Source organism: Ovis aries, chromosome 8 (genome assembly GCF_016772045.2).
Source record: "Ovis aries strain OAR_USU_Benz2616 breed Rambouillet chromosome 8, ARS-UI_Ramb_v3.0, whole genome shotgun sequence".
Taxonomy (NCBI): domain Eukaryota; kingdom Metazoa; phylum Chordata; class Mammalia; order Artiodactyla; family Bovidae; genus Ovis; species Ovis aries.
In genome coordinates, this window is record NC_056061.1 from 83,282,367 (window position 1) to 83,302,202 (window position 19,836).

The 19,836-nt window shown below is 46.0% G+C and overlaps 1 protein-coding gene across 5 annotated transcripts in view; it reads left to right on the forward strand.

Moving 5' to 3' along the window:
• FNDC1 (fibronectin type III domain containing 1) overlaps positions 1-19,836 on the forward strand; it is a 116,260-nt gene that overhangs the window by 70,526 nt on the left and 25,898 nt on the right. For 3 of the 5 annotated variants that reach the window (XM_027972627.2, XM_015097509.3, XM_027972628.2), the window contains 6 exons: positions 737-3,382; positions 5,188-5,288; positions 7,411-7,522; positions 8,415-8,813; positions 17,311-17,379; positions 19,165-19,338. In XM_027972627.2, the coding sequence (XP_027828428.2) occupies positions 737-3,382; positions 5,188-5,288; positions 7,411-7,522; positions 8,415-8,813; positions 17,311-17,379; positions 19,165-19,338 (3,501 nt within the window). Of the gene's footprint in view, positions 1-736; positions 3,383-5,187; positions 5,289-7,410; positions 7,523-8,414; positions 8,814-9,848; positions 17,279-17,310; positions 17,380-19,164; positions 19,339-19,836 lie in introns of those variants that run through there. The other 2 variants (XR_006060675.2, XM_060419306.1) reach the window with 2 other exon arrangements.

Consider the following 19,836-nt stretch of genomic DNA (forward strand, 5'->3'; position numbering starts at 1 on the left):
TCCATCATTAAAGGGATTTTTAAGTCATAAAAAAGCAAGTAAGGACATGTTATGAGGAATAGGGAAGTCTTTGTAATGCCTCAAAAATGACAAATGTGTAACTCACCCCAGTCATTTGCAAATTACACACAACACATCTGCATATAACTTTAAGTACAGATCATTGAACATTCTGTGCCAGGCTTATGTGTATTTCTTGCCTACAATGTAAGGAACAGCTATAATGCATTTGTAATATCTTGACAGTTATACTAAGAAAATCCTATATAAGATTTTGTACTTATGAACTCAATGGATTATTTCAAAGCACTCATTTCAGAATTCCTTCAAATAAGTTGTGGCACAGCCCGATTCAATTTATAGAAACTCAGCACACATATTCTCTAGGGCTATATTGCTTAAAGCAAAATAGAACTTTAAAAATCATCGAGGCTTCCCTCGTGGCTCAGACTGTAAAGAATCGTCCTGCAATGTGGGAGACCTGGGTTTGATCCCTAGGTTGGGAAGATCCCCTGGAAAAGGGCATGGCAATATAAGGACTATATTGCTTAAAGCAAACTAGAACTTTAAAGGAGATTCCTATAGTTGAGAAAATAAGTGTCCAGTGTATAAAGGAGGAGAAGTTACCAGTTTTATTGCTAGTGTTCGGCATCTCCATACTGCCATCTTAATCATTTTTCATCACACATCTTTCAGATTGCTTCTTTGACAGCAAATTCTTTAAAATCTGTTACAGCCCCTACCAGTGAGTCTGACGTTCAACAGAAAACAGACACGGAAGATCAGCACAAACCTGAAAAGCCTGAGCCTTCCTCATCTCCTAAAGCGCCAGCTCCCTCAAAACATACTCACTTGCCTGTTTCTCCCCAAGGGAGAAATGTCAAGAGCCCGCTTCTCGACTTGAAGAACAAAATATTGGCTAACGGTGGACTGCTCAGAAAAGCCCAGCTTCCCCCCAGGAAGAATGGAGGTTCGGGTCTTCAGTCCACAGAAGTCACCGACGAAGAGGAGCCGGATTCCCGCGGGGACCCACCAACCTCGCCCCCGGAGACCCAAGGCCAGAAGTCCCAGCAGAGGCCACCAAGCAGACCTGTCCACCCGTTCCTCGCTGCTGGGAGGACTCCAGTGAGAGCCCGCACGCCCGTGCTGCCGCGAAAGGAAGGCGTGGACCAGCGCGGCTCCTCGCCCACCTCCCACCCTCGTCCGGGGGCGCCCCCCTCTGCATCTGGTTCTTCTTCTGCCTCCCGTCCACCCCCCGAGAGCAGCGCTCACCGCCTTTCTGGGGGACCCTCCACCAGCCGGCCTTCCAGCTCTACTGACAATGACTCAGTGGGTCTAGAGGAGGAAGAAACCACCGTGCGCTCCCCACCCCCCAAGGACGCCCTGTCGGAACACCTGCCTGGCAAGAGCGCAGCGCACGCGCGGCCGGCCCTGTCTTCCGGCCGCCACCCGGCCTGGAGCGCCCTGCGCGACAGAAGCGCGGCGCACCATGGCACCAGACCAGCCCTGCCCGCCCGGAGGGCGCCCCACTCTGAGGATAGGGAGGAAGGTTCCAGGGCCTCAGCCCCACCTTCGAGACTTTCTCCATCTCCTGGGGGGTCATCTCGGCTCCTGATCACCGAACCACAGCCTGGGTCTCTGCTGTCCCGGGGCTGGAAGGATGGTCAGGACATGCCGGCCGCCAGGTCCAATGCACCATCAGGGTCCACCCGGCCATACTCGAGGACACAGGCCTCTGAGGGAGCAGGTGACTCCGATGGCGATGGTGACAGTGATGCGGAAGAGGGAGGGAGGCCGGCTGCAGCCACGGCCCCAACATTTAGGTCCCGGCTGCCCGCAGGCCCGCCGGTCTCTGGACACTTCAGTTCGCTCAGAAATAGACCCTTCGCTGCCCACGGCAGATATCCACACAGGTTTGGCAATGGCCGGGGAGCCCGGTTGCACCCCTCCAGCTCCCCTCCGTCCACCGCATCCTCCCGGGCTCACCCGGGGGTGGATTCTCACGCAGCTTCTGACCATCGGCGTGGCCCCGGAGGCCAAGAAGACAGCGAAGAGGAGGCCGAAGACGAGAAGCCACTTCCTTCCACCGTGGTGAACCATCACGTGTCTTCCTCCTCTAGGCAGCCGGCCTCCCGGGGCGCGGACCATCTGAGAAGAGGCCCCCAGAGAGGGGCGAGCCTGCAGCGGAAGGAGCGCCTCCCAGAGAACCCCAAATCCACGGGCACTTGGGCTGGGGTGCCCCCTCAGGCCAAACCTCCGTCCTCTAAGGCTCAGGATACGCAGCAGAGCACAGACGCGGGTGCGGAGGGCGGGTCTCCCGAAACGCAGCTGGGCGGCAGGCCGCCTGCGCCACGGTCCCCGCACCACCCGGGGCCCACGGGGCCCCAAAGGATGGGTGCCGGGTCCGCTGCTCTGGAAAAGTCGCCCTCCTCAGCCGTCCCGGCGTCCCAGCCACAGCCCCACGGCCCACGGATCAAGGAAGTGGGGCGTCCGCCTTCCAGACCCCAGCCTGCATTCCCCTCCGAGGCCGGCCGTCTGCACCCCACGTCGCAGGAAAGCTCCTCCTTCTCAGACTCTTACTCGTCCAGAGGCGGACAGTCCTCCCGCGCGGCGTCTCCCCAGAATCTGGACGACGACAGCGCAGAAGCGAGGACCGGGGGCGTCCGGGCCCCCGCATACTCGGCGGGTGCCAAGGACGCCACCCCGTCTCTTCCCAAGCACCGCCAGGTGGACGCTCAGGCAGGAAGCGTGGGCGATGGTCACCTGCGCAGGCCCGCGGGCAGGCCCGGCAGCCTGCACCCCTACGCCCGCACCAGGGTCCCGGGCAGAGCAGGCCCCCAGTGGGTGGGGAGGAAGGACGGGGCGTCCCAGGCCTCGCCAGCCAAAAGGGAGCCCCTGCCGTCCAAATCGCAGCAGTCGGTGTCAGCCGAGGAGGATGAAGACGTGATGTTCTTTAAGGCAGGAAAGGACAAGGACCCGCAGTCTTCCTCTGCTCCGAAGTGGCCCTCCTCCTTCAGCCCCAGGGGCGGCAAACAAGTGGATGGGACCCTCGCTAAGGGGGAAACGGAGCCCGCTATTGTGCTGGCGCCCCCCAGGGTGGGCTCCCCGCATGATGAGAACGCCACCCCGGTGAAGCGGCCTCTTTCTCCACCTGCGGGCAGCCCCCCGAGAGCCTCGCACCTCCCGCCCAGACAGCCCACTCGCAGCCCCGCCGCCACCCCGAGCCCCACGGTGGGCACCCCCGCGCCGTCGCGGTTCACCACGCGCGCGCCCGTCCCATCTGCCCCCACCACCCCGATGCTCTCCTTGCGCCAGCGGATGATGAACGCCAGGTTCCGGAACCCGTTCTCACGCGCGCCGGTGAGACCCCCTTCAAGAGCAGGTGAGTTGTTTTTACCTGAACTTTGTCTTGACAGTTCTCAGCAGGGTTCATAGCAATTCCTAGAACTTTTATCTTACTGAGCATCTGCTCTGTCTAGGCATTGGGTTAGGAGCTTTGAGATGTAAACGCGATCTTATCCTGGTAACCATCTCCTGGATTTGCATCGCTTCCCGGGTCTTCAGATGAGGAAGCCAGGGTTTAGGGGTCTGAGTGGCTTGCTGGAGGTCAGACAGCTAGGAGGTGGCTGAGCGGCCGTTCCAATCCCAACACAGACTCCACAACCCTCTGGTAGGTGTGTGTGTGCCTGCTCAGTCGTGGCTGACTCTTTCCCACCTGGTGGCCGGTAGCCCGCCAAGCTCCTTTGTCCATGGGATTCTCCAGGCAAGAATCCTGGCATGGGTTGCCATTGCTGTCCCATCGAGCTTCTTTAAGTTCCTTAAGCTCTAAATCTGTGAACGTGTGTCACAGCCATGATGCCAAACTCAGGTTCCTATGTTTTAGGTTGTTCTTGTGCCAGGGGGTATTAGGGAATCCACAGGAAGGTTTAGTTCTTGCGGAGGCTGGAACTTGTTCTGGTTATTCTGCATATAAACCTCTCAGCTAAAAATATCTGGGGACAAACTGGAATGTCTTGGGTGAGGATTGCTAAGATGTTGCAATCAGTGAACGTTATTTAAAACCTCAAGAAAAATCTGTGAAAGACAATGGTCGCACAGAGGAGTAACATGCTGATGTGTGACTTAGGTTTTGGACAGAATGTAGACAGCTGTGAGCTGGAGTCTATGTGGACCCCAGGGCAGGAGCGAAGGTATTTACCTGAAATCGGCATTCGGTTAAGTGGAGCCTTGCAGTCCCCTTGCATGGATTCGGGGCATAATAGAGCATTCTTGATTAAATGTATCAGTAGTTGTTAGTCCATGCCATATACTGTTAATTTAGCTCAATGTAAAGCCCTAGAACAGTGCCCCCATGAGGAGGTCCGTTTTCCATTAAAATGGACTGTTTTATGCAAACCTAACACCCCAATAATAGATGTAAAAGTCACATTCCCTTGTACATAGTAAAAAAGTCAAGAAATTCTTAATTTTCATTAACTGTTTGAACGCGAGAAATGTCTCTGACCTGCAAATAGCTGTCGGGAAGCCCAGGCACTTTATCCGGTGGGCCAAGCTAGAGCAGATGTTTCCAGCAGAGGCCTCAACCAAGCTGCAGGTGATCAGAAAGGGCAGGAGGTGAAGAGAGAGGGAAGGTGCAAGGAACAGCCAGATTTAAACTAAAGGGCCTGCTACCTCTCTGAGCAAATCCTTCTGTGGCCCCACTGAAGTCAGCAAGCTTTGAGTTGGGACTGTGTGTTTATTCTCGGCGACGAGTCGGCTAGAGACGGTGGTTGTGTTTAGTATAATCTGTGGAGGAGAGCAGCACGGTATCTCATAGATGTCAGAGAGAATTTTCCCTGTCCTTCCAACTCTCCCTCCCTCCACCTTCCAGCTGGCTAAAATAAAGCTACAACTACTACGGTCTTTAACTTTACCTGGAAATTTTACTTAGGCCAAATCCTCTCATTCCCCCAATATTGTAGAAAACTGTGACTGTACCACGCTCTTCACGGACATTCTTATTTGTCACATAGAAGTCACAGTTTCTGTCTATCTTTAGCTGATATATTTGAGCTATTGGTTCTAAATTCTGTTTAGTGTTTCTGTTTGAAATGATATGTTACTACTTACAGGGTGGTATGAAACCAACTTTCCAGGAGTATTGAATTTACCAGGTTCTGTATTTTTCGTTTGTTTGCGAACTTGTAGGTTATAATGGAAGACCAAATGGAGAAGGGAGAGTACTTGCTGGTAGTAATGGAAAACCAAGTGGACAAAGAGTTATCAATGGCCCTCAAGGAACAAAGTGGGTAGGGTAAACTTCTTTACACATACCAGTTGTTTTCATGCTGTTGGGAAGAGAAAAATGGTGGGCGTTGTGTAATAGAAAATGAAACAGTGTTTTTTTCTCTAGTTTTAACCACTTGTATGTCAGTATACTTATACTGTATTATTTCTTCCAGTGCTCAGAAAAGGCTTTGATTCTCCTGAGAACTACTTTGCTTTCTTCTCATAGCTAATTAGGTCAGGCATGGGCATTCGTCTGACTCATTTGACTCATTGGAAAAGACCCTGATGCTGGGAAAGATTGAAGGCGGGAGGAGAAGGGGACAACAGGGGATGAGATGGTTGGATGGCATCACCGACTCAATGGACATGAGTTTGAGTAAACTCTGGGTGTTTGTGAGGGACAGGAGGCCTGGCATGCTGCAGTCAATGGGGTAGCAAAGAGTCAGACACGACTGAGCGACTGAACTGATACTGATGGGCATTTGTTCCCGTTCTTGACTGGTTAAGAAGGTCACACAAATGTTTAGGCCACCAGTCAGACAGAACCTGAGGCACAGCCTCCCCAATACATTTCTGTTTTCCCAATCCTGTTAGCTTTATTTTATCTTTTCTTTATGATTTGATTAAACAGAATACATATTTTCTGTAAATTATCTCAAATCTTTTGTAAAAGAAAGCAGGTTAAAACAACTGAAGCAAAACAAAAATCTCCAAATCAAATAGGCAGCTTTTATCAGATCACCTTTTAAATCTTCCAACAATTCTTGTTTGACTGAAATAAAAAATAAGTATTAGTACTTTATGTATGTTTAAGCTAAATGACTTTAACTTCCTGGGGTTAAGGTAAATGTTTAAGAGTTTTTGGTGGGTTGAAGGTGATGGACAGAACACTTAGAATGTTCAGAGACTTAAAATATTTTTTCAAAGAATCAAAAAAATTATTCATAATAGAATTCCTAGTCAAAATTTCTCATTTATAGCAGTAAGATTTAGGAAAACATATTGATGAACTTCAAAGAATTTTCAGTCACAGGTGGTCTCAAGGTACATTTTACCATTTCTCAAAGGAACAGAAATTTATAGAAGGAAGGATACATATGAAAACAAAGTGTCCTTGTAAACAATTTTGAATTGAAACCGTATGGAGTAGATTGAAAGTAGGGTTTATTTATGTAAGTTTTATTTTAATTACTGAGATAGTACCCGATGAGTGGCCTGCTTCCAGGGGTTCCTTCAGTGACTCAGTTGTTCAAAGTCATGGTTTTCAAACACTGATGGGCATCAGAATCCCTGAGGGCTTGTCAATATGGTTTGGTTCAGACCAGGTAATTCTCATATCTGACAAGTTTCCAGGCGAGGCTGGGGAAGCTGGCCCAGGACCATATTCTGAGAATCATCAGTGTGGCACATGAGTTGTTTCTTAACAGAGATGATAATACCTTTTGTCCAAGTTGTATAATTTCTTAGAACATGAAATTTTTTTCATGTGTGCTATATTAGGCTAATTACAAATAAAACTGATTTTGATATAACAACTTTGATTTTTAACACACAGCAAAATGGAAACCTGTTGTGTTCATGGCAAGAAATTAAAACAATTCAGAAATATATAAAAAGATAATAAGCATCCCAAATCACTTCTCAGAAATAATCACTATTAATAGTTTGGGATATATCTGTCCAGAATTTTCTCTCTACACTTTTAAGCTTGTGTATACAAGTGAATATACTTCATTTTGCAAAATAATCAGTCCTTTAATCTAAGTCTGCATCAGGATATCTCATGATAAATTCAGAATTTCCAAATCCTTTTCACTGGCTTCACAGTATTTCACTGTATGGATGGGCCATGATTTATTTAATCTCTTTCCTCCATTGATAAACAGTCATTTCCTGCTTTTGACATACAACATACCCAGTGGTAAATGTATTTTGAACATCTTTTGAATATTTGAGAAAACTTGAAACAATTGTTATATGGATAAACAATCATGAAATATGACTGTTTTGTACTTCATTCCTATTATACCTTATGAATGATGCTGACAAAAATGTTTCCTATTTGCCTATATTCATGTAGTTGGATTAATGTGAATATTTTGAAATGTTCAATACATCCTTTAATCTGTGTCATGGATTTAGGTCGTGGACCTTGATCGTGGGTTAGTATTGAATGCAGAAGGAAGGTACCTACAAGATTCACAAGGAAATCCTCTCCGGATTAAACTAGGCGGAGATGGTCGAACCATTGTGGGTAAGTGAGAATGGTCCTCATGGAACAAAAGTGCCTTGAGACATCTGAAGTGTAACAACTTCTCTCTTCCTCCTCTTCCTCATTTTTAATGGAGGCCCTTGGTCCAGTTACATTAACCTCATGGAGATGAGGTGCCTCGGAAGGGGTGGAGCTTAGCTTCTTCCCTGATCCAGCTATCTTCCTACAGACTCCACCCTCTACAGGAGGTGGGTCTTAACTTCATTCTTGGGATTGGGCAGTCCAGAGCAGACTTCAGCAACTTTTAAAGCTGGACCCTGCCTGCTGCTTGTTTTTGTATAGCCTGTGAGCTCAGAATAGCTTTTATGTTTTTAAATGATTGCAAAAAAAAAATCACAGAATAATATTTGTGACATGTGAAGATTACATTACATTCCTGGTTCACTCTCCATACACGAAGTTTTCTTGGAACACAGAAATGTGCATTTCTTGGTTTACTGTCTATGCTTTGTGTTCTGCAGTGGCAGAGCTGAATAGTGGCAACACAAAGCTTAAGATATTTACTCTCTGGCTCCTTGCAGAATAACTTTGCTACCACTGGTCCAAAGTAACACTAAGTCCGTAGTGGTAGGAGTAAGGACAGGGAAAGAATCACTTTCCTTCCTAGAGACTTAGAGTTATTGCAGGTAATAAGGCATAACAATGAGGTATTTATATACTTTTATAAGCTAGTGCAGAGTAATGGACAATATAAAAAGCCCAGAAGTTTCTGGATAGTAGCAGGTACTGTGAGCTCAGCTGGTATCCTTTTCATTATTTCTTTGCCTTTTGTTGATTATAGAATATAAGACATTGAGAAGATACTTTCCACTTGCTTTTTACTTCCCTGGATTGTTTCACCTGGCTGCATAGCTTTTATTTGCTTTTGTTTCAGATCTGGGAGGGACTCCCGTGGTGAGCCCTGACGGCTTCCCGCTCTTTGGACAGGGGCGCCATGCCAAACCCTTGGCCAGTGCCCAGGATAAGCCCATTTTGAGTCTTGGAGGCAAGCCCCTGGTGGGCTTGGAGGTCATCAAAACAACCACCCGTGCCCCCATCACAACCACGAGACCTACCACCACCACCACCCGCCGGCCCACCACGACCCCTCGGCCTACCACCACCACCACTCGCCCAACGACCACCCGAACCACGACCCAGAGAACCACCACCACCACCCCGGAACCCACAACCCCTGTCCCCACCTGTCCCCCCGGGACCCTGGAACAGCATGACGAAGATGGCAACCTCATAATGGGCTCACGTGGGTTCCCGGAGTGCTACCCTGAGGAAGGTAACCGTCTTCGTTCTGTTGATAACTCACGTGGTAGAGTGACATATCAGAGGGGGTGTTGCAGAGCCTGCCGGGTGCCGTGAACGAGGTGCATAACTTCAGATCTAAGCGGGCTTCCTCTGTTTTATCTGGCAACCCTTGTCCCCACCCGAGTCAAAAATTTGTCTGAAACATGAGACATCGTTAGTTTGGACCAGCGTTTCCCGAAGTGTATTCCACTGGATATTAGTAGATCATGTGTGCGTGCCAAGTTGCTTCAGTTGTGTCCGACTCTTTGCAACCCTGTGGTCTGTAGCCCGCCAGGCTCCTCTGTCCATGGGATTCCCCAGGCAAGAATACTGGGGTGGGTTGCCATTTTCATTAGTAGAATAGTACTTGTTATAATAATAATTTAGAAAAAAGGTTCTGTGATTAGCTATGTGATTCAGACAGAGTTAAAGGAACTTCTGACTGTTGGACTCTTAGCACTGAATAGTCTCATTGTGAATTTCCAAGAATAGTAGTATTTCCCAAGCATGTTTGAACAGCAGTCCCTCAGACGGTAAAGAATCTGCCTGCAGTGCAGGAGACCCTGGTTTGATCCCTGGAGAAGGAAGTGGCAACCTACTCCAGTATTCTTGCCTGGAGAATTCCATGGACAGAGGAGCCTGGTGGGCTACAGTCCATGAGATTGCAAAGAGTCAGGCATAACTGAACGACTAACACTTTCACTTCTTTCCCTTTGAAAATTGCTTATGCTTACATGACTTGGCTCTCATGGGAGCGGGGCTGTCCACTGGCTAAGACTGGCTAAGCCCTTTCCTGATCTGGGATACCCATTCCCAGCTGTCCTGTGCCCCTGCTGTGTCTTCTTACTGAGAACCCCCTCCCCCCATTGCTCCCCTAAAGAACAGAACCTGGGGGCACTTTGGGCCAAGTCACGATGGAGCCGAGATGCTCTCGTCTTTTCTGCTTGTCCCTGTTGGCGCTGCTTGGGGGGAGGTCATCTGTATTTGCCTCAGGCTCCAGAAGGCAAATTCGTCTCCTTTCCCTCAGGTTGAAATGAATTGCCGTGCAGGCTGTAAAGCTTCTGTCTTTTTAAGCTAGTGCAGAGTGAAGACCCTTCATTTCAGGAATCACACATGTGCCCTGAGTTCGTAGCACACCATCATTCAATCTGAACGTGAATGCTGTCTCCAAATTGAGAATTCTGTTTGAAATTAGTCTTTCCACGGAAAAGTTCCAAATGAACAGGAACATCTGATGTATCTGAAAAATTCACACCAAAGAACAGGAACACATGAAGAAGAGGACATTTGGGAAGGAAATTCTCACACCACCAATTAAAAGTGAGTACAGATTTCAATTTGCCTTTGGGTTTTCTGGTACGAAAGTATCTTTTACTTTCCTTGACTTCTTCAGCATACACTGGTGTGGCTATTATTTAATTGAAGTATGATTAGAACAGATATTTCTTCATTAACAGGTTATAAACAGAAGAGTGACTATTTGGATTTTGTTCTAATTACTACTACTACTATTATTATTAATATTTTACATTTTCTTTTAGCTTTTATGCAGGTCTTTTCATTTCTTTTCATTTACTTTGTAATTTTGGACTTTTAGTTGCCATGAAAGTCAGATTCTTGATATTTTTGTTTCTTCTTTTCTTTGCACATCTTGATAGAGATGTATATTTTTTACTTTACTCCTGTGCATTGGTCTGATAGCCTAGCCTAAGCCAAATTAGTATCTAAGGGTTAGTAATAGTTACCTCTAGACAGCATTTTGAAAATAAGGACAAAGTCTTGGAAAAAGTTAAATTTGTGGAGAGCAATATATCTTAATGGTATGTCTATAATTTGTTATTTAAAAATATTTCACTATGGCTTACATTCCTTTTACATTTCTGTTGCTCCTCTAATAATTTCATTAAATATTTTCTTCCTAATATTATTTCTAATCATAGTTGTTTCTATTTATGAAAAACATCTTTAACAATAGCTTTCCTGACATAAAAATCACATGCCATAAAGTTCACTCTTTTAAAGTTTTAAAGAGTTTAGCATATTCATAGAGTTTGGCAACTCTCACCATTATCAAGTCCCAGGATATTTTCATCACCCCCCGAACAAACCTTACTTGCATTAGTAGTTGCTCCCCATCCCTGCCCCTCCCAGCTCCAGGAGCTGCTTGTCTCCTTTCTATCTCTTGGTCTGTCTATTCTGGACATTTTGTGTAGATGGAATCCCATGTGAAATGTGTCGTTTAGTGTCTGGCTTCTTTCACTTAGCATAATTTGTTTTCAAGTTATCTGTACTTCTTTCCTTTTATTGCTGACTAATACTCCATTGTGTGGAAAGACCACATTTCATCCGTTTATCAGCTGATGAACGTTAGGGTTGTTTCTGCCTTTTGTCTATTATGAATAAGCTGCTGTGAACATTTATGTGCATGTTTTTTTCTTTTGAATATCTGTTTTTAATTCTCTTGTGTTGAGTTGTTTTGTTCGTTGGTAACTCTTTAACTTTTTTCCCTACTACTTTTTAAAAAATTTTAATGGGAGGTTAATTGCTTTATAGTGTTGTATTGGTTTCTGCCATACAACAGTGTGAATCATACATACGTCCTCTCCCTTTTGAACCCCCACCCCCCCAGCCCCACGTCCCACCCTGTCCTGCCTGGCTGGGTTATCACAGAATACCAAGCTGAGCTCCCCATATAATGCAGCAGCTTCCCACTAGCTATCTGTTTTATATAAGATAATGTATATGTTCCAATGCTACTCTCTCAATTCATTCCCCCCCTCCTTCCCCTGTGTCCGTAAGTCTGTCCTCTATGTCTGTGTCTCTGTTTCTGTCCTGCACGTAGGTTCATCAGTGCCATTTTTCTAGATTTCAGATACATGTGTTAATATACGATATTTGCTCTATGTTTAACTTTTTGAGGAAGCACCAAGCTGTTGTCCGTAGCAGCTGTGCTATTTTCATTCCCCGTTGGAAATGTATGTGGCGTCCAGTTCCTCTCCATCTTTACCAGCACTTGTTATTATCTGTTTTTTTAATTCTAGCCATCATAGCTTGGATTCCTTGTACTACACTATTTTATAGGAGGGACTTGAGCATCCATGGACTTTGGTATTTGCAGGGGCTTCTGGGTCAGTTCGCAGGGGCTTCTGGGCCAATTCCCCATGTACCCCAAGGGACAACTGTACTTTGGTCTACAGTGTACACTCACAGGTGCTGGGGTTCCGTGTGTACACACATGTGCTTTTAACCAAGTGCATTTTGGCCATGGCACTTTGCAGCCTAGTCACCTGAAATTGTTGTAAGGATGCTGACTTAGACCCTCTGTGATCACTGTGAGAATACCTACCCTTCTGAGACTCCCCTCCTCCGCCCCCAGCTAGCCAACCATTTGTCATTACCTTCCGTTGGCAAAATCCTAACATTCTGTTTTTAGCCCTCCAATTTTTTTGAACTTTTATTTTACATTGGAGTATAGCCAGTTAATGATGTTGTGGTAATTTCAGGCAATCAGCGAAGGGACTCAACCATACATGTACATATATTCATACTCCCTCAAAACCCCCTCCCCTGAAGGCTGGCAGGTAACACTGAGCAGAGTTCCATGTGCTGTACAATAAGTCCTTGCTGGTTATCCGTTGTATTAATAGCTATAGCAGTGTGTACATGACCATCCCAAATTCCTGGACTATCCCTTCCCTTTCCACCTTGCCACCCTTGGCAACCATGAGTTCATTTTCCTTTGAATCATTTGTAAGTTCATCTGTATCATTTTTTTTTTTTAGATCCCACATATAAGGGATGTCATACAGTGTTTCTCCTTCTCTATCTGACTTACTTCACTGCGTATGACACGCTCCAGGTCTATTGATGTTGCTGCAGACTGCAGGATTTCATTCTTTTTAATGCCTGAGTAATATTCTTATATATCTATACCACATCTTTTTTATCTATTCCTCTGTCGATGAGCTTTTAGATTTCTAGCCCTCCAATTTTAAAAATCATCTTTTCAAATATCTTAGTCTTTGCTCTCCTGGTTATGTCAGTACCCTCTTTTCCTTGAAAACACTACTTTAATAGTGTTCTGGGAATAACCTTGTGTCATTAAATTATTCATTAATTTACGCATCTTTTTCTAGATATCATAGTTATACATATTCCTGTATGCATAGATGCATATTATATGTTTGTTTCTAGTGTATTGACACTCTTTCTCTCTTTACACACACACACACACACACACACACACACACACACACACACACACACATGCACAGTTTTTTGCTTGCTATGACTTCTCTATTAAGTCATAAACTCTTTGCAATAGAGACAGCATCCTCTGCTTCATCTCAGATTCCTTGTGGTATCCAATTAATTATGCATCTTTGGGTATCTAAACCATACTGTAAGCCATAGGCATGCTCCGTTTTCTAACGGAGTAGTTAGAAAGTCTTTTGAGAAGTCTTTTTACCAGTGATCCTTGTTTTTCAGGTTCCATTTTGACAGTGGATCTGATGGTATCGTGTGTGTTTGGAAATGTTATGAGCCAGCTGAACATCGTCAACAATTTGTAACATAACCTTGGGGCATGCTTTAGAAGAACATCAGTCATTATACAAGACAGAAAATACAAAGAGAATAATTGAAAGTTCACTGGAGCTGGACCAACCAAATAATTTGCAAATATCATTGGGTTTCAAATGACTGTAATTTATCTTCTCTCCAAACTTTTAATGAGAATCTACTTTAACAGTTTTTTTTTTTTTAAAAGTATCCCTGGAACTAAGACCCAAACATTTTGCACTCTCTTTTAAAAATTTCATGACCGTTTGGATAAAACCACTCAAAAAATATACATATATAAACTGTACCACATGGCTGACTGCTGGCTGCTACTTTTATGTGAAGGGGTGGAAGCTTTTGACATCGATTTTGGGTTGGCTTAAAAACATTCAGTTATATGTAGCTCCAGATACTCCAAATTGGCATTCGGGTGGGGCAAATTCTGAGGGTCAGCTTTTCAAAAAAACAAAACAAAAGTAAATCTGTTTTGTTACAGCTGGAAGTTTCTTTGACTTGGAATCAAGATGGTGCTATTTTATAAAAATTATCTCTGACTTTATTTGGTTTAAAACAAACAAAAAAAAGGAGCACTAAATCACTCAGTAGGGTGTTTACTTTTGCCAGAAGACTCAACTGTCACTTGTCTCAAGAAGTGATCCAAGTTCACAGGTGAAGGGCGTGGTTTCTGCAGTCTGGATCTGGACCAGAGTGCTTCAGCTCCTTAAGGAATTGTACTTAGTATCAGGAATCCATGGAGGACACCCTAGACTCGCCCTCTTTCTCATTCACTCTGGGCTTCAGCAGTTGTACCATTTATTCATTTTGACCTGACCAAAAATAATAACAAAATGAAATGACTCTGAGCTGATAATAAGCCACAAGAGGACTACGTTCTTGAAAGTTAATACACAAGGGAAAGAAAATGGCGTCATGGAAAACAACAGCAAGATAACCCCAAATGTTAGGTGGTGTGAACTTGGAAACTCTGATTTAAGCCAGCCCAGAAGTAATTCCTCTCGGATGCAGGCATATTGACATTGGAATGAACTGGAAAAAAAAAAAATCTTGTCTAATCGTTTTTTTTAAATGCACATCCTGAAAGGTGGACCTCTTACAACCTCTCTTTGATGACATTTGCTGGCTACGTCAGAACACGCCCAGCATCACCGCCTCCATGGTGAGGCAGGTGGGATGCATCTCACGGGCCTCCGGTGTCTGCAGGGCTTTTCACTACCATCCCAGAGGGGCCAGATAGGCGAGATGAGGTCGCCACTGTCCGCTGGTGGAGTTGTTCTGGCAGCGTCACATTCATGAAGTTATTCGAAGTAGGCTCAAAAAAGTCTAATAGAAGGATTCTATTGGAATATTTCAGGCGAATGATCTGTTATTTCCTAACCATAAACAACATTTAAAATTGGTGCTTGTAATTTTTTAGTGAAGGAGGTTTATATACTTTCCTAGTTCAATTCCTCCTTCATTTTGCTGCAGAATGACGATTCTAGTAAAGCGCCTTAAGGTTTACAAGCAGAAAGACTGGTTCATCCAACTTTTAAACAGTGGAGGCAGTTTGATGAAGTATAAAGTATAAAGTCTTTGGAGCCAAGGCCTTGCAGTTCAGTTCTGTTTTAGCTCTTTGTCCTTTACCAGCTGTGTGACTCCAGGCCTGTTATAAATCCTTGGTGTCCTTGGCTGAGAAGTGGGTATAATCAACCCCACGTATCTGGAGATTTATGTGAGGATTACCTCAAACAATATATACCTGACTGTGCCCGATGCCCTGAAGGCATGTGATACATCCCACTTCCTGCTTCCTGTCTCCTCACTCACCCTCTCTGCCTCTTAAGTGTGCCTTGGATTGAGAGTTCTGTATAATTTGCTGTGGCTTCAGGTCAAAGGAAGTGAAGGAATTCTTCTGAACTTTTTTTTTTGAATTAGGATATCTTTTGCCTCAATATTTCACCAACTGCAGAGAAAGGATCTTCTTTTTCAGCTGCATCTGTCTCCCCCAAACAGAGAAGTCATGTATGGATTTCCTCCCATCTTCCCAAAGCAGCTTCTGCTTAATGCAGTACCCAGCTCGTGGAGGCAAAAAACTGTTTTTGCTTCAATCATTCACTTTTTTGAACCCAGTTTTCATCCATGCTCTTATCAGTGTTGTTGTTTTTAGTCGCTCTTTTGCGACCCCTGTGGACTGTAAGATCTTCCCTACTAGCTCAGCTGGTAAAGAATCCCCCTGCAATGCAGGGGATCCAGGTTTGATTCCTGGGTCGGGAAGATCTGCTGGAGAAGGGATAGGCTACTGCTGCTAAGTCACTTCAGTCGTGTCCGACTCTGCGACGCTATAGACCGCAGCCCACCAGGCTCCCCTGTCCCTGGGAGTCTCCAGGCAAGAACACTGGAGCAGGTTGCCATTTTCTTCTCCAGTGCATGAAAGTGAAAAGTGAAAGTGAAGTCGCTCAGTCGTGTCTGACTCCTAGCGACCCCATGGACTGCAGCCCACCAGGCTCCTCCATCCATGGGATTTGCCAGGCAAGAGTACTGGAGTGGGGTGCCATTGCCTTCTCCGAGGGATAGGCTAACCAGTATTCTTGGGCTTCCTTGATGTTTCAGCTGGTAAAGACTCCGCCTGCAATGTGGGAGACCTGGATTCGATCCCTGGGTCGGGAAGATCCCCTGGAGAAGGGAATGGCTACCCACTCCAATATTCTGGCCTGGAGAATTCCATGGACTGTATAGTCCATGGGGTGGCAAAGAGTTGGACATGACTGAGCGAGTTTAGTCCTCCATGGACTTCATGGACTGTAACCCTCCAGGCCCCTCTTTCTGTGCGGTTTCTTAGGCGAGAATGCTGGAGTGAGATGCCATTTCTTCCTTCCGGAGATCTTCCTGACTCAGGGATCAAATCCACGTCTCCTGTGTCCCCTGAACTGCAGGTGGATTCTTTACTGCTGAGCCACCTGGGAAGCCATTAATAATAGTCATTTGAGCAATGGTTCTTATAATTAGGGCTTCCTGGTGGATTAAAAAAATCACATATAAAAGTCTATAGCTTGCATGTATAGGATAATTCTGTAGTCATAGCAGATCTAGTGGCTTTATAAGTAAAACAACTTGTTTGTAAAGAGATGTTTGTAATCATTGGGATATTATTTCCAAACTTCATAGGCAAGTTAAGAAGTTCTAATCATTACGGATTTATCTCCCGAGTCACTGAGAGGGCGTGGAAGCTTAGAGGGAGCAGGGAAGCCAGAATAGAACAGAGGAGAGACAGGAAGGCACCCAGATCATGTGAGCGGAAAGACTGGGGGATGGAGAGAATGAGTGAAAAATCAAAGTGTGAGTCGCTCAGTTGTGTCCGACTCTTTGTGACCTCATGGACTTGCAGCTCTTCAGGCTCCTCTGTCCATGGAGTTCTCCAGGCGAGAATACTGGAATGGGTAGCCATTCCCTTCTCCAGTGGTTCTTTCTGACCCTGGGATCGAACCTGGGTCTCCTGACTTGCCGGCAGACTCTCTACCGTCTGAGCCACTAAAGGCTGTAAACAAAGGAGTTCCCTGCCCTCGGAGAAGGTCTGTTCTCAGGCCTGCCCCCTCGTCCCCTCCCCTCTCCTTCCCCTCTCTCCACTCTCTCCGCCTCCGCCTTCCTCCCCCAACAAGTCGGGAAGAGCGCCCCCTGCTGGAGGGTCGGGAGCGCTGAGGAGGTGTCTTTTCCAGTGGACCCCCCTGAGCACAAAGGAGAGAAACTCTCCATTCCCATTGAGCCCTCCGCGTTCTGAGGCCCTTCCTCCTGAGGAAGCTGAGGCCGCTGTGGCAGGGGAGGCTTATACGCCTAGGGAGCCAGCAGCACCGGGCTGGATCTCCGTGCCCTTGGCGCCTTGCTGAGAAGAGAGCCCAGGGCATTTGCTGACTGCCCTTGCCTTCTCCTTCTAGATGAGTTCTCGGGGCTGGAGACTGACACGGCAGTGCCCACGGAAGAGGCGTACGTCATCTATGATGAAGGTATGATTGATTCCAAGCACGTGATTGGGGGTATTTTCCAATTAGAGAATGTGATGTTCGTTAGTGCGTGCGTGCACAGTCACTCAGCCGTGTCTGGCTCTTTGCGACCCCATGGACTGTTGGCCTACCAGGCTCTTCTGTCTATGGAATTCTCCAGGCAAGAATACTGGAGTGGGTAGCCATTCCTTTCTCCCGGGGATCTTCTCCACCCAGGGATTGAACCCACGTCTCCTGTGACTTCTGGCTTGGCAGGCAGATTCATTACTACTGAGCCACCTGGAAACGCTGAGGTGGGCTAAGTGGATGGTCTCAATTTCTGTTTCCCTCAGAGCTTGGGGCTGGAGGGCAACGCTTAGAGAAGGGTGGTGGTACTCCCCTTCCAAGTTACCTCCCCTTGCCCCATAAAAATTTGATCCAGAGGAAAACTGTGTGCTTCATACATGGATGCAGCCTCCAGACAAGACCCCTGAGCCTCCTTCCCTCCATCTCAAACCTTCCCCTCCTTCTTTTGGAAATTCTGGAGTTACTTCAGTCTGAACACCCCTGCACCACCCATACATGTTAATAAAAACGACTTAGTTTAACTGAGTTCCAGCTTCCCCTCTTGGCTCTTCTCACTCTTATTCTTTCCTTTCCTTTTCTAATTACATTCAAAAAGCAATGCGGTAGATGTGCTGATTTTTAAAAAATCAGAATGTTTTCAAGCGAAGGTGAAATTTCTAAGCTGAAGAAGAGGCTTGCTTTGCATGGCATCTGGTCACTCTATTCATAGTAATTACTGCTGTGATTATACTTACCTCCCTGTGGTTGTTCTTGTGTTTTGTAAATTGCCCCCGAAATTGAAGGAAATTCACGCAGAAAGCTTGTCCCTTTCCCAGCGCTGGCCTTTGACACGTGGGGTGTCAGTCCTCACTAATGTGCTCAGTTTGCCACTGGTGGTTGTAGATTCGAGGCTCTTCAGTCACAAGTGTGGGAATAACGTCACCTCCGATGCAATCATGATCTTCAATGTAGTGGTTTAATCCCCAGTTTAAAAAAAAAAAAAAAAAACACCAGACCTGAAAGAAAAACAGCAGATGTGAGAAAGCAAAGGAAGTTTTCTTAGCACCTTTGGAAATAAAACCCTGTGATTTGGAGCTGTTGAAAAGGGAGCAGAATTTTCTTTTTTTTGTTAATGGATTAGTCCTCTTAATAGGATTAGTCCCACCTCCCCCTCAGAAAACCTGTACGCAGGTGACAGATTTTTTAAAAAATCAGGTTTCTTTTCTCGTGTGATACTTTTCTGGCTTTAAAAGGGAAAATTACTTAGGCAGAGAATGGTCAGGGACCAGTAACAGGGGCATCTAACCTGGGTAAGTTCTAAGGTTCTGTCCAGCTTGGATTCAAAAAATCTCATTTTTCTTGCCATGTGTGTTTCTTTTTAATTTTTTTTCCTTCCTTTCTTCTACCTGCAGCTGCTTTTCCCTAAGGACTGAAAAATGGTGGGTGGGGGGCGGATATTGTTTTGTTAGCAACAAATTCTGTTCAGGCATAGCGTTTATTCTAGAGTCTGCTGCTGCTGCTAAGTCGCTTCAGTCGTGTCCGACTCCTTGTGACCCCATGGACAGCAGCCCACCAGGCTCCTCTGTCCATGGAATTCTCCAGGCAAGAACACTGGAGTGGGCTGCTATTTCCTTCTCCAATTCTAGAGTCTGTTTGTGTGCCGATACACTTTAGTGTTGCGTTCAATCTTAAGGTGCCTCTTTTCTGGATGTGCCCAGTTACAAAACCATCATATCATTTCAGATTATGAAGTTGAGACCTCGGGGCCGCCGTCCACCACCCAGCCCTCCACCACCACCACCACCACCACCACCACCACCACCACCACCACGACGCCTGCCGTCATCCCGCCTGAAGGCTCCATCAGTTCCTACCCCGAAGAAGAATTCGATCTGGCTGGGAAGAAACGTTTTGTTGGTGAGTAGAAGTTCCTTAATCAGAGAAACATGAGTTTTTAGCTCTCATCCTTTGAAGAAGAGCAGAATGAATCTCTTGGCTTGGCCATGGCAGCTCGTTTGAAGCAGAGGTTTTTCCCAGGGTGAAATTCCCACTTGGGTGAGTCAGTGCGTCAGTCCTGTTTAGATGCTTTCTAAACATGAACTTGCTCTCTGCCGAAGTCAGGGGAGCAGGCACGCAGGGGAACATTTGGTATCTGATGGAGCAGAGTTTAGAGAGGCTGTCTTGTGCAGTTGAGGAGTAAGAACTACTTAATAATCAAGTCCAGGGACTATAAGTATTTTTGTTATAGCCAACTTTTCTGAGATGAGACTTTTATTAGGCCTTGCCTGCACATTGGTGTTTTGTTTGTTTGTCTGACTTATTTATTTAGACTGCTCTGGGTCTTAGTTGTGGTATGTGGGGTCTAGTACCCTGACCAGGTATCAAACCCAGGTCCCCTGCTTTGGGAGTGTGGCG